Genomic DNA, 15,137 nt, shown 5'->3' on the forward strand with positions numbered 1-15,137 from the left:
TAGTAAATCCCTTCTTTAGAGCGGGCTGTAAACTGTCACGCCTCACCACACTGGGGAGTTGCATACAGCAAGATGAGATGTATCAAACCTTCTAGAGAGATAAAGTTAAGAAGTTGCTCATAGCAACCACTCAGCTTCAATTTATAATCTAGGACAGTCTATAACATGGCAGTTAGAAGCTGATTTGTTTCTATGGCAGGGTTGTTTTAAGGGGGTAATTCAGATCTGATCCCTGGGCTGCTACTTTTTGTAGAAGTTAGCCTCCTCCCCACCAGAGTGAAAGCCCACTCTGTGAAAGGATTTTTGCCCAGAGGGAAATCCATTTGCAATCACTCATCCATCTAATTTCCCTCCATGTGCAGTGGGCGAGTAGCCATAAACAGCCCTTACTAAGCATGGGATGGCCTCACACATGGCTGGGAATTTGCTGCCCAGCGATACTGACTTAATCAGGCCCTAAGAGAGGAGAATGCCTGTGTGCAGCCTCCTCCATCCAGGCCCGCTCCTCTCTGAATACTCAGATTCCAATGAGCATGTGCAGATCTATGGGAAAAATTTACCCAGCGATTTTACTACTGCGTGTATGCAAAACACTGGGAAAATGGCAGCCATGCCATTTACTCAGTGATTTCTAGTGTGCTGCTGCCACCGATGAAGGACTCCAGAAGGGTAAGTATTCAAGAAATGGGTGCAGTGGGCAGGCCCGCCGCTAGAAATGTTGGGGCCAGGGACTGACCTTCAGTTTGGGCCCCCAGCGGCACAGCCCCCCCCCCAACCCCCCCACCCCCCCACCCCCCCGCACGCATGCCCGCCCCCCACCCCCATTACTTACCAGCATCCAGCAGTGGCATCGGCATCTCCCTCCTTCACGGTCCAGAGTGCACACTGCTCAGTGCAGCATGCAGAGTGCCGAGCCCCTCTGTGTCCTAGGCTTGGCGCTCTGCAGGCTGCACTGTGCATTGTGCATGCCTGGATGGGGTCTGCCGGGTTGGGGAGGCCCGGTGGCGGGGTGCGGGTGCGGGGGGAGGGTGATCCGGGCCGCTGGGGGCAGCTGCCCGGGCCCCTCCAGAGGCGGGGCCCGGGACAGCTGTAAACACAGCATCCCCGGCGGTGTGGGCCCACCCTGCCTGCATTCATTATAAATATACAACTGTGTTATGGGCAGCGTATACACTTTGAAGCTCTGAAAGGTTTGATACATATCACCCTAACAATAATAATAATAGTTTAGTGTCACTTGAATCACTATTGGGTGCAGTGTGTGTTGTGCACACAGGCCCCAGAGTCAGTGCACCTATGGAACATACTTATCTTGTGGCCACCATTGCAGAAATCACTAGGAAATGGCAGCAGCATAATTTTCCTATAGATATACTGTACAGTAAGCATGCAAAGTAGATTCTAGCACTACACTAAGCTTACGGAGGCGCAAGAGGGAGCCCACACAGAGGGGGAAACTTACTAAGATGGGAGTTCTATTGAAGAAAGGATGTTTCCCATAGCAACCAATCCATCGTCAGTAGAACTTTCAATCTAGTAAACTTACGTCATATATTGCACATGGGCGTCCTTCTCTGATAAAACATCCCCATGCAACATACGGTACTTGTTTCCTAGCACGGCCACAATCTTATGGATCGTGTACCTTTAAGTTAAGGTACACGATCCACACGATGGACCCGATTTCCTTTGAAATCAGGTCCATTTTGCCGGCTAAGGCACAATATCGGGGGCATCGCGTCGGTCGGGACCATTAACATTGCGACCGACGCGATGCCCCCGATTTCCCCATAGGCTTCAATGTTAAAATATTTTTTAACATTGAAATCGTGAGGATCGCGTCGGTCTTGTGCCATTATAATGGCACAAGATGAGATGGACTTGATTAAGTCCATCTCACCTTTAAAAAAATGTGAAATATGCCAATATGACCCATTTCACATTATAGATGTCCCCGTCGTCACCCCACGATAGACGCCAACCCGAAGCGTGGCGAGCGCAGCGAGCCCGCAAGGGGCGGCGGTGCGCGTCCTCCGACCTTTTCATTCCCCTACTATCCACAAGGGCGTGGAGTGAGAATAGAATAGTGTGGCGAGCGCAGCGAGCCACCGAGCCCGAAGCGTGGCGAGCGCAGCGAGCCCCGCGAGGGGACGCGGATACCTTCACAGGTAAACGCGTCCCTTCGCGGGCTTCACAGGTATCCGCGTCCCCTCGCGGGGCTCGCTGCGCTCGCCACGCTTCGGGCTCGGTGGCTCGCTGCGCTCGCCACACTATTCTATTCTCACTCCACGCCCTAGTGGATAGTAGGGGAATGAAAAGGTCGGAGGACGCGCACCGCCGCCCCTCGCGGGCTCGCTGCGCTCGCCACGCTTCGGGTTGGCGTCTATCGTGGGGTGGGGTTTACGTCATTAAATTTGGGGGTCTAGGGAATATTTTACATTGAATCCAATGTAAAATCGGGTCCCAGGGACCCGATTTACATTTCATTCAATCAAAAAATCGGGTCGGTCGCGTCGATCGCATCGCATGCGACCAAATCGCATGCGATGCGATCGACCCGATTTTTCCGACACGACCACCCCGATGTAAATCGGTGTGGCCGTGCTAGGAAACAAGTACCCAACATACTATATTTCTGCTATAAAAAAAGATTCCTTTTAATTCTAAATTCTGAGCATGTCACTTTTCCAGCTGTGTGTTTCACTAAAATAATCAGCTCCAATACTTTAGACTCATTTTAACTGTGTTAGTGATTCATTTTAATAATGTTTTGGACATGACCCACATGTTTTGTCCAAATTTCTCTTTGTTAAATTTGGGTGACCATCAGAATGAGCGCTCATTTCCACACAGCATCAGATTCAGCAATAAAGAAGATTGAAATGCATCACAGATACAAGTAAGAGAATCATGTTACCAGCATGGAAAATCATTACACTACAGGACAGCTTTGATGCATATCCCAGACAGAGCATCTGAATTCAGCTTCCTGATCCTGTTTTTGAGGTTGTGCACCAGCTACGGTATACTTCCTGACTAATTAGCTGTCCCCCATATTTTAGCAACCAGCATCAGGCTATACCAGCTATCAGGGTATTGCCACACCCGGGGGACACATATTAGTGATTAAAATTATAAATAGAGGCTGTTTTCTTCAATCAGCTACCCGTGGTTCTTTTAGAGTCCTGCCCTTCCGCCCAAAACCTTTTGTTGTTTATTCTGCTATTCAGTGGAGGTCATACCTCCCAACTTTGAAGGAGCCGGAGCCGGGACACAGTTGATGCGCGCCGTAGGCGCGTTGACATTTACGGGGCGTGACCTAATTCTGGGGGTGTGGCCTATACTCGCCGCTCTTCCGCGAGGCCACGCCCCCATTTGTCGCTATGGGGGCATGACCCAGAGGCTCTGTGAGCCTCTAGCAATGCCCCCAGCCCCCTAGCTGCGGGAATAGACGCTATGCGCATGCGCACAGCGTTTATTCCCCGCTGCTTAGCAGCCGACAGGGGGGACTCCCAACAGCCCCCCCTCACCGCGGGACACTACCAGCCGCGGGTGGGACAGCGGGACAGGCCCTGATAATCAGGACTGTCCCGCTAAAATCCGGACTGTTGGGAGGTATGGTGGAGGTGCAGCATGGCAGGAGAATGCAGAATTTTCATGGCTTTTTGGGATGTATTAGATCGGTGTGGGGCACCTACCCTCTAAGTGACAAGTTTGTCCTGGTCTGTGCAAGGGGACCTGGGCGCTTCTGTGCGAGAACATTCAGATTGGTCGAGAGATGTTAGGTGGGTCCCCGCAATATTAGATAAGTCGTTGGGTGGGACGTTTCAGTAATAGCCTAGGTCTTGGTTCAAGAGACAAAGCTGGAATGCAGATGTAGCGTCACCTGGCCACCATTTTCCTTGTAGGATAATTTTAATTAAAATAAAAAGCTCCGACCTTTAAGCCAAGCCGTTATTGTGGCCTTGTCATAATTTCAATTATATATATTTATAGTTTTGCTCCCCTCAAAATCCCCCCACTACCTTAAACTTCTCTACACCCTGAACTACCTTCTTTGATCATCCCTCTTGCAAATCGTGCCCACCCTCCTAAACACCCCTCCATGATCCCCTCCTACAATTGGAGGCTCCCCTCCAAATCCCCTCCAATGATTCATGCCCACCTGTACCCTCATGCCGATGACAAATGGCAGCTGCCCATGAGCCGCAAAGAGGAAAATGCCTTGCCACCCCCAGCAGACACCGACCCTAGGCACATGCTCAAAGTGCCTAGTGTAAAATTAAGCCCTGCTCACTACACATGTATGTATGTATGTATGTACAAATGGTCAGCTCCAACTTAGTCAGTGATCTGCTTAATCCCCTACCTGAACCCTTTGGCACATTTTCTTCTTTTAATGCCACAAATGAAGATGAAGTATACAAACTTTTCACTTGCTCCTTCTCTACTTCCTCTCCTCTTGATCTTATACCCTCACAAATAAGTAAAGCTCTGTGTCCTGGAGACAGGGAAAATGGCAACGAGATTGCATCTTCATGGTCTTTCCCCCACTACACTATGATGAGATTACCGGCACAGTGGTGTAGGAGGTGGGACCACAATGACACAATCCATCAGTACCCTCTGAAGCAGTTGATATACCTGCTGCTCCTTGAGGGGTGCGGGTGCTTGGCTGCTAGATGGGAGAAGTGTCACCTTCTCTTGGTGGCCAGGATCTGCCTATTGGTAGTGCTGGTCTTGGCTATGGCCGCTGTCATGAATAGGTACTGTTATGAATATACAGCAGATACAGCGATTGTAACAAGTTACAGTGGGGTAGATTTATTAATCTCGGTGAAGTGACAAAGTGTCTGGTTTTTATCACCGGCCAATCAGCTCCTACCTGTCATTTTTCTAACCAAGCCTGTAACTTCACAGTTAAGGATTTGATTGGCCGCTGATAAAAACCAGCCACTTCACCGAGCTCAATAAATCTGCCCCTGTATTTGAGGACAAAAAAACATCAAACTGAAATATCAAAAAAATATTTATGGAGAACAACTTAGACGGATGTTTTCTACGTTTTCTTTTACTAATGACAAGCGACAGAATTGAGCATCTAAAATAAATTGTGGTGTAGGAAACAAGCTATTGCTGCTCTGTTGTTTCTCGTTCCACTTTTTATTATGTGTATTAAACATGTCAACATAATTGCCGTTTTACCTTGTCTTGAGGCAACATACAACCAATTAACTGTACATTTCCATAAGTCAGGAACTGACATAGCTCAGTTCATGGTTCTGTTTGAAGTGGTTGAACTGATGGGATGAGCGGAACGCTCCTGACTTGCTCAGCCATCTCTTGCATAAATGAAGAACGATAGAGCATGATTGTTGTGCCAAGGCAAATATCATCACAATTTATGCACATGAGCTCTGTAATCTGTGTAAAGTGGTGATCCCGGGAGAAAGGGTTATCTTGTTTTGGTTCGCAGAGAGAGATTCTCTGAAATGCACTGTACTGTGGTCTCTCTGTTGCACACATTCATATGCATGTAGCCCTCCCTATTCTTATGTAATGAATATCTGACATCTTAAAACCACAGATGTTAAAGAAGGTATTTTAGCTTTGTAGAAGCAAGACTGAATAAAAAAAAAATCTAAACTGTGCAACTGCTGGAAGGTAGGGCTCCATTCCCCTATTGTGAAGCGATAAGCACAGTGTATTTCATTGGCAAAGGCATTTAGAAAACAGCATGTTTTACAGCTATTCAGGGGATTGTTGATTATGATGAAGAAATGAGCCATAATTTCAGAGCAGCCTATTTTATAATGGTGACTCATACACAGTAGGAAGACATTAAAGTTCATTGGCGTGAACTGAATAAGTTACCAATATGTTACTGCCAAATGCTTTTATGATTCAGTAGGTTTTGAGGAGAAAATATGAAATATCTGCTCATGTGACCTTTTACGTTCTTTCGTGCCACAAAATATACCAGTAAAAATCAGGTTCTTAGCAGAAATGATTATTCGTGGTACTACAACCGTGTAACTGTATAATAGCCAAAGGGGAGTAGCCAATCAATGATCACAGGGGCTATCCTATTAGCCCCAAAAGCCGGCATAAGCTGTATATTATTGGGGATTTTGTGTCACCTGTCTCAGGCAGGCGAAACAAAATCCCCGATAAGCTCCAGTTTTACAGGGCTGTGACAGCAAAAAGCACATACATTTCACAGAACCTATATATTTTTACCCGGAAAAAATATATATATTTGTGGACTTTCTAATTGGATACACTGTTAAAAAAATACTACATAAAAAAAAAATATTGGTGACACAGTGAGAAAAATCATGAAAAAACTCTAATTTCATTGTATGTAATTGGATACCTCCAAAGCCTTAGCTGTAACCCATTCTACTATACACAACAGAAATATTGTACAGTTCCAGTGGTTCACAAACTTTTTTGAATCAGGGCACCCTAAAGCATCAAAATATTTTCAAGGCACCCCTAGGCCAAATGCTTCTTATGAAGAAATTCAAGAAAAAAATATAAAATTAAGTCTTTAAGTCTATTGTGTTTATATGTCACAGTTATCTGCTGAGAGACAGGATTTGCTTCTGTTTGTCTGCATATATTATGATTGGCAGCCACAAGCACTGGTTTTGCCTGTTACATTGACCATTAGTAATATGAATTGATCTTGGTCCACCAACCCAAGGCACCCATGCAAGTGTCCTGAGGCACCCCAGTTTGGGAACCACTGCTTTATTCTATAAAGCTTAAGTTGGAGAGTAGCCCTGGTGTTTGGGGGCATGGCCTCATGGGTAGGGGCACGGCCTTATGGGCTGCACCCCTGGCTAGTGCTATGGACTTTTTGTGCTATGCATATGCTGATTTTACTAATTGGTATAAAGTGTAAATACCTGATAATCCTATTTGTGTTTTCTTTCTACAAACAATGAACTAATACAATTATAGCATATGAGTAGAAGAATTGTTGGAATTCACCATAAAAAGCTTGAGCATACAGTAATTTAAGTGGCCTGATAAATATTGCATCTTATGTACTAATAGTATAATATTTTGCCTAAATATGATTATATTTGTATATTGTATATTTGTATGCACGACATATATACAGTATATACACACATGAGCACACATATAAGTACTATAGAGAAAGAGATAATTAAATTCATAAACTAAGCAATTCTTACAATATTAAAATGTCCTTTTTGTTTAAGATGTCATTTATCACATTTACAAATAGTGTATTATTGGTATTTTTAATAGCATGTAAGTAAGTTTAATTTATATAGAGCACTTTCTCCAACAGGATGCTGACATAGTAGACATTTGGTTCAGTACAGTCACACATTATCTGTTGGATATGCATTTATATACATGTAATTGTATAACCATCCATTACAATTGGCAAACACATTAAACATATACATTTATATACCTTAATGACATCAGCCAGGTTGTATATAGCTTTAAATATCAATCTGGAACATACAGTACTTATCACCAGGGCCGCCGAGAGGTATGCTGGGCCCCAGTAAAATTTCTGGTGCGTGGCCTAATCATGGGAGGCGTGGCCACCTCCCATGATTAGGCCACACCCCAAAATTGTTTAGGGGGGTGATAAAACACTTTAAGTCGAGGGGGGAGTGTTATTGCCCCCCCCCCCCGCCCCCTAAGTAGCAGCAGCAGCCCACCTACAGCATGTGCTGTGCTAACATGAGCTCTCACGCTGTCAGTGAGATGCTCATGCTGAGCCTGCTGTCAGCACAGCAAATGCAGTACGTGTGTGCTGCTGCTGCCCAGGAGGGATGGAAGGGGAAGGGGGGGAGAGGGGTGGACCAGGAACTCCGCCAGGCTCCTCCAGCAAGCCAGGGCCTGGGTAATTAGTAACTCCCCCCCCCCCCCCCTCTCGGCGGCACTGCTTTTTACATTACTAAAGGCACAAAATGGAAAGCATTTGATGCGTTTGAAAGGCCTGCTCTAATTTTTTTTAAAATTCTGAGATTAGTGCCATAAAAAGGGGCTTAAACTTACCCCTATGCTGCTCATTAAGATTCATATAAATAAGTCTGATGTTTCCTCTCTTTACATTTCAAAAGTGGCACAATATATGTCTATTACTAAATAATTCAGATGTAAAACAAGTTCAAGCACAGCTTTCACTATCTTACATTATACTGCTAGTCTTCCACTGAATACAGTATAAAACCTGAGAAGAGAGAGGTGGACTCATCAGAAATCAATTCATTTTGGGCAACTTTTAAAACTTGAAGCCAAATCTCATCATCTTCAAGAAGATGAAGCAAAACAGATCCAGATGCTTGACAAACATTTTGCTCAGATTGCCAGGCGTGTGTCTGGACAACAACTTTACCATTGTGAGCTAAGCCAACAACTAGAGATGGTTGGGATGAACTTATGTGATATGTGAAAAAGTAGACACCTTCAATACTGGCAACAAATATGCCTGAGTTTACATTGTATGATTTATTATCATTAACAAAAACCTTATCAAACCTCATGGGCTGTCCTGGCAATATAATGTTCCTGTTGTTTCTGAGAGCCACAGAAAATGCGATGTTTTCAATGTGTTCTGCACAGATTCCTTTCGGTCCTCTTTCCCCTTTTCTTCCTTGTACTCCAGGTGGACCACGGTTGCCTGGTAGCCCAATCCCTCCAGGTTTTCCTTGATCGCCTTTCAGTCCAACAGGACCACTTTGTCCCACAGATCCTTTTGGTCCAAGTTCTCCAGGAATTCCTGGTATACCATCAATGCCCTTCAAACCTTTCTCCCCAGGGTCACCCTTGGGTCCCACGTCTCCTTCTGTACCCTTATGTCCTGGTTCACCTTTGTTACCTTGCAGTCCTATGGTGCTGTCATTAACAAAGAGTAAATGTTCCACTGATCTGCAGAGAGCACAGCTGACCCCTGGGTCACCTTTTGGACCAATGGGACCTATCTCTCCCTTATCACCTCGCAGACCACTTTCTCCCTTAGTGCCTTCCAACCCTTGAGGGCCTCTTTTACCATTTTTTCCGGGTTGTCCTATAAAATAAGAAAAATCTATTCATTAGCCTTCACAAGATCATAAACAACTTTTTAGGATTGACTCAATTGTTTATCACACCCAACCTCCCATAGGAAGTGACTAGGGATCGGGGGGGGGGGTGATATTTAGTTGTTTTTAATTGTAATGATTATGTCTCAACTTTTTCTTAATCACTCTGATTGTGCCCAAACTTTTCGAGTCACTTCTAGCACTCTGGTCAAGTGTAGCAGCGTAAAACAGTTAAACCTGTCAGAATTGCTGGATGTGTCCAAAAAAGTGCAGTTTGGGCACCCAATTATTCAAACATTTCAGCTCGCCAGCATAAGGGGTTGAGAAGTGACATGTGTCTCCCCAGAGTTCAGCACCCCAAACAGAACAACAATTGAATTGCTCTGTTGGGTGCCATCTAGTGGCGGCTGCAAAGAGGAAATTCCCCAGTGAACAAAAAAATTTGGTGGTATGTCTAATACAATAGAAATAGATAATATAGGTTTCTGATTTTATATGCTAATAGAACTAGTGAAGTATTAATAGTAGGGGGTAAGTGTTCATTACATTCTTTCAGTTTGTGTCGAAGGGAAGAATAATTGGAGTCCATATATGTAATACAATTGTAATTGATATGTAATAAAATTGTAATTGAAGGAGTTTTTTTCCTTATATCTCCTCCAGTAAATTAAATAAACTTGGTAATTAAACAAAAATAGACAGAAATTTAAATGTAAAATTAAATAGAAATCCTCCTCCAATACTGTACATTAGACATTTATATTTTTATAATAAAATACAAACTTTTTGAATCACAGCACCGTAGAGTATCAGAATTATTTTTATGGCCCCCAAAGGCCAAAAATATCTTCCTGATGTTGATGTTTTATGATTGGAAGCCACTAGCTTTGCCATATTGCCATTTATTTATTACCAGTTATTTATATAGCACACACATATTCCACATTGGAGAATGCAGATACTTATGTGACATTTGCTATACGTTTTGTACCCTTATATTTATAGGTATTTGCTTATGTGCAATTAGAATACAATATAACATTTATCGATATATACGACATGCTGGGTGTTCCCATATGCTAATTGGGCCAGCCCAGTACCCCACACCCCCTGCCCTTCACCCATTAAGGTGGGTGCACGCACTCAGCGCATGCAAATATCAGCCCTATGTGAACGCACATGGGCCAACGCAATGCACACGGTCCAACGGATGGACCTGAATAAGGTCTATACTGTAGTGTGCATACTATAGTGTGTGTGCATTAGTAACATCATATATGTGCACTAGTAAGTACAGTATAATGTTGTGCCCATATACATCTTAGGTACAATAGAGTAAGTTGTATTCATCCAAACCAAAAAAAAAGCATACCATGGCTTCTTCTTATAATAGATGGTGCATCACACAGATCAGTGTAAATAAAATAAAATAAAATATATATTAAAAGATAGATAGATAGATAGATAGATAGATAGATAGATAGATAGATAGATAGACAGATAAAACAACCACATAAACTTAAATTCCCATGTGACATGCAGTCTGTCTTATCTCCCACAAACTAATGAGACATGATACAAAATGCCATTAACAGGTAAAATTACCTGGATCCCCTTTGTCACCTTTGTCTCCCTTTTGTCCTTCGGCTCCGGGAATATTACAGAAGCAATGTTTTTCTGCTGTACTGTTTTCCATTGGTATTTCCAAGAAGGATCCTAAGTGTTCTTCAATCGGATCGGCTTTGTTAATGTCTAGTAATGGGATTAAGGTGCTATTGTTCCCAGTCTCTTTGGAAATCGTATCTACCACAGAGACAACGCTCTCAGTGATAGTCATGTTGAATACATCCAAACTAATTGGTCGTATAGGATCAATACTTGTCGTAGATAGTTCCTGTTGTTTAATATTATTTTCCACTTCATCTGTCACATTGCTTAAAACAGGGGTCACTGTCAATGTTATAGCAGTCTGGGAACTTACCTGAGTCCCACCATCTGTGACTGGATCAGTTTCAGTTGCCTCAAGGTCTACATCAAGAGGAACAGTAAATGCTTGTTTGGGCTCATCAGTTATAGTATTATTCAGTGACTCCATTGTGAAGCGAGGGCTGGACGTGAAGCTGACTATTGCAGAGCTTTTGGTACCCCATAAACTGCATAGTAATATTTCTATTACTAAAGTTGACAGCATGCCTGTAATTTAAAATCAGTAACAGTGCTTATTTTTATCATTCATAATATTAGTCTAGCTGGAAGTATATGTACACATTTATGAGTTTATTTTATTCTGATGTATACATTTTTTTTCAATTATCGTAATACCTGACTGAACTACAAGGCCACTGGGAGATCTTTATAAAAGTAGGAGGTCAAGTTGTTTACATGCTGGATCTAAAGATATGGCGCCTTGGGTACATAGCCCGAATACAATGGGCTTCCAGACAAAGCCTGTATCAAGGCTGTATCGTTATCTCCCAATGTATCGTCATCTCCCAATCTTGGTTACTGTAAATGATTCAGCTCTATGTGCATTTCATCCCCATATACTTTATATGACTTTACATGATTTAACACAATGAGAATCATTTATGAAAATAGGGAAATATCAACAAATCAGACTTACTGTAGGTGTTATTTTTTAGACTACAAATATGTTTTTGTTGTTTTTGGTAGGAAATACCACCTTTTTCCTGTATGCCATGCTTTGTAACTGTACCCTATTGTGTAGTGTGATAACAACAATACAGTAGCACGCCTAAGAATTTGCTAAGAAACCTTTCTAAGTAAAGAAAATGCAAAAATGCTATTTCAAAGCATAGTAGTGAAGATTCCAAGGATAGATCGAAGCCCAAACAATGTATTAAGCAGTGATTAGTAACACTTATGAATATAACAACCTTAAAAGTATAACACTGGACTAAACTGTAATTTTTTAAATATATGAAGCAAATTGTGAGGTAAAATAAATTGTAAACTATATAATTTTGTATTTATGCTAAGTTGAATACCCTTACAAAGCTAACAAATGGTATATGTACATAATGTTTAAATGCACTAAAGTGTTACATCTTCTAATCTGCGTCCCATATCCAGAGTCGGGCATAGATTCATCATTACAGATCAATTAGAATGTTTAAGATAATTGTGCTATCATATATTAAGTAATTAATCATTTGTATTGCTTTGGCACTTTTTCCATTCTGTGTTATTTCTAGCTTATTTTATTCAGTCTTCGAACAATATCTAGCACCTACACAAATATCATTTACCTGTAGACAAGAAAATAGGTGACCTTCCAATGTGACTTTCTCCTTTGAAGAGATGCATTTTGGGCTGAGTGGTATTAAATAAAGGATGATGAACAAAAGCCGTTTGTACTGAGCAGTGAAATTGTTGCCCTTTAACTGTTTCGTATATATAAGTATAATCATAATACTTAACAGGGTCTATGCAGTCTCTAATGTAACCCCGCCAGTGTTCCTTGTTCTGTAATTACAATTGATATTACAGAACTATTAATATTCCTCCATTAGTACAGAAAATGCTCCCTGTTGTAGCAAAATGAAAGCCTATAATTTTCCAGGAAACTGTGCAAGTGATCTGCAAGCTATCAATTATAAAGCCGTATTAAATGCCTATATACTTTGCTGACATTTCACGTGCTGGACAGTGTATACTTATGGTAGCTTTCATGTACTAATTTAAATCAATTTCAATATGGTAGCTAAAAAGGAACCTATTGTCCACTCTTATACATTTGTGTTGTCAAAAAATTATTATTTTGGACTTGTGTGTATTACAATGAGGCAGTCGCCATAATAACTCAGAGCCAAAATTGTGTTTTAGCAGGGTTTGGGGATCCTTCCTATTTACCATTCCTTCCAGACCACCACGGCCATAGCTACTGTAGGTATTGCACATGGCGGCCATCTCAGAAAAGCTTTTTTGTTTACAATCTATCAAGGAAAAAATAAAATTTCACAGTGTATCTATTGCTGTATCAAATTTTGGGGTGGGAGTATTTGTCCATACAATTGCTTTCACTTTATTTCAGTATTTCACAAATATCTACTTGTTTTGGGCACCATCTTATTTATACATGAAGGTGAGTGAAGCACCCCAAAGAAACAGTGAAAGCCCCTTATGAGTAAAATGGTTGAGTTTAAAATCCCAGAAGCTACAGTTTACCCAACAGCAACTGCTAGATCCTGGTAGTTTAACCTTAAACCATCCCTCTTGCAGACTAACCCAAACCATCTTGTATTGCAGCCTAACTCTAACCATCCTCTCTCGCAGCCTAACCCTAAGCAACCCTGAAATCTTACCCCTAGTGCCTAATCCTAACCCTAACCCTCCCACTTCTGCATCCTAACTATAGCCCTCCCATTAGTGCCTAATCCTGAACCTAACACCTGTACTTTTCTTTCAGGATCCATTGGGATTCTGACCACCGAGAGCCCGCTGTTGGTATTCTGTCGGGATACTGAGTGTAAACCCATTCAAACCTGTGAGTACTACTGATTCCCAGCTCTCATTCTCCAATGATAATGAGATGTACATTTCTAAATGGGATTTTGAAACAGCAATATGATGACTTCCTACAGCTGCAGGGAAACTACAGTACCAGCCATTGGCGAAATACTATCTATTACCTGATTGTAACTGAGATTTGTGATAAAATGTGATACAGTATACAAAATGTTCTTTTTTGTTCTTTTTTGCATACCCTCAGAAATGTATTGATTGAAGTCAGCATACACCAGAATGGAACAGTGGCCTTAACTTCAGAGGAGAATTTTGGAATCCACTTATATTTTCCATAGGCTCTTTCCAAAAAGCTAGGTTTTTTGGCTCCTTCTTCTTGACTGCAACTCCTTCAGTATCTATTTACCATTGACCTGTCAGGCGCAAGTGTCCTACAGTGATATCACCATCTCAGGGAAGTCAGCATGGGGAGATTTTGTGTTCCTGGCTGTGACCATGGTGAACCAGTGGAGGGCGCTGGAAACAGGAACTTAGGAGATGTGATATATTTGGATAGCATGCAATGATGTGAGAGGTGGTGAAAAACAAGGGCAGAGTAGGACAGGGATATGACAATACCAGGTACAGGGGCACATTGTATTCACCAGTGAGCCCTGCAAAGGAGCTTTGGGCTTTACTGCACCTAATAAGCAGGTTGCGGCCCCCTGCCATGGTCTTCTGAACTCTGATGTACAGTATACGCTAGTTGAATTGTGCACGCAGGAGTAATATAGTGAAATCTCTGTCAGTCTGAGAACAATGGTGATACGATAATCAGGAACTGATGGAGAAGTTCTTTTGGTCTGGGGGCTGGTGGTAATGGTAACTGGTCCGGTGACTGATGGCTTAGTATTTTTGTCCTGGGAGCCAAGAAAGGCAGATATTGGTTTCGGAACCAACGGTGCACAATTGGTCTGTGAACTGATGATGAGATATCGAGGTCTTGGAGACAGTGGGTATCAGTCTGGGAACTTATGGTTCAGCCTAGGAGTCAATGGTATATACAGTCTGGGAACTGATGGTGCGGCCTAGGAGCTGATGGTATGATCAGTCTGGGAACCAATGGAGTGGCCTGGGAACAAATGGTATTATCGATCTGGGAACTAATGGTGTGGCAAGGGAGCCAATGATGTTCCTGGCTAGAATTTCCTGGAGGAGCACAGATATCCCAACAGGTCTACTGGATATGGTATAAAGCAGAAGGGAAACTGGCAGCAGGATATCCAGGGAAAGAGCAACAGGTCACTGGAAGCGCAAGTAGCAAGGAGCTAACTCTGGAGCCAAGATGCAGTCTCTGGAGATTAACTACAGGAAACAGACATTTGTTCAATACACTGGAGGAGTCTGAGAGCCTGGCTTATATCCCCCAAGGTGGCAAATGATTGGTGACTAACCGCAGCAGCAATCAGGACAGAACCAGGAAGTGAAACTACCTGGATTTACCAGAATCATGTTACCCATGCTGGAGTTAGTGGACAGGTATCCATAAATCAGCTGACCCTGGGTGTCATGGCGGCACCTATGTCCCTTGGATTG

The 15,137-nt window shown here is 42.6% G+C and overlaps 1 protein-coding gene across 1 annotated transcript; it reads right to left on the reverse strand.

The window, feature by feature from the left end:
- Window positions 1–7,261: 7,261 nt before the first annotated feature.
- Window positions 7,262–12,439, reverse strand: LOC146062698 (uncharacterized). Its single transcript, XM_083174754.1, has 3 exons — window positions 12,347–12,439; window positions 10,683–11,270; window positions 7,262–9,064 (listed from the first exon to the last, which is right to left on the reverse strand). Exons 1-3 carry the CDS (start codon window positions 12,402–12,404, stop codon window positions 8,199–8,201), a joined length of 1,512 nt encoding a protein of 503 aa, XP_083030880.1. The 5' UTR covers window positions 12,405–12,439; the 3' UTR covers window positions 7,262–8,198.
- Between the last annotated feature and the right edge of the window lie 2,698 nt (window positions 12,440–15,137).

This window comes from Crinia signifera, chromosome 3 (genome assembly GCF_055691185.1).
Source record: "Crinia signifera chromosome 3, ASM5569118v1, whole genome shotgun sequence".
Classification (NCBI taxonomy): Eukaryota; Metazoa; Chordata; class Amphibia; order Anura; family Myobatrachidae; genus Crinia; species Crinia signifera.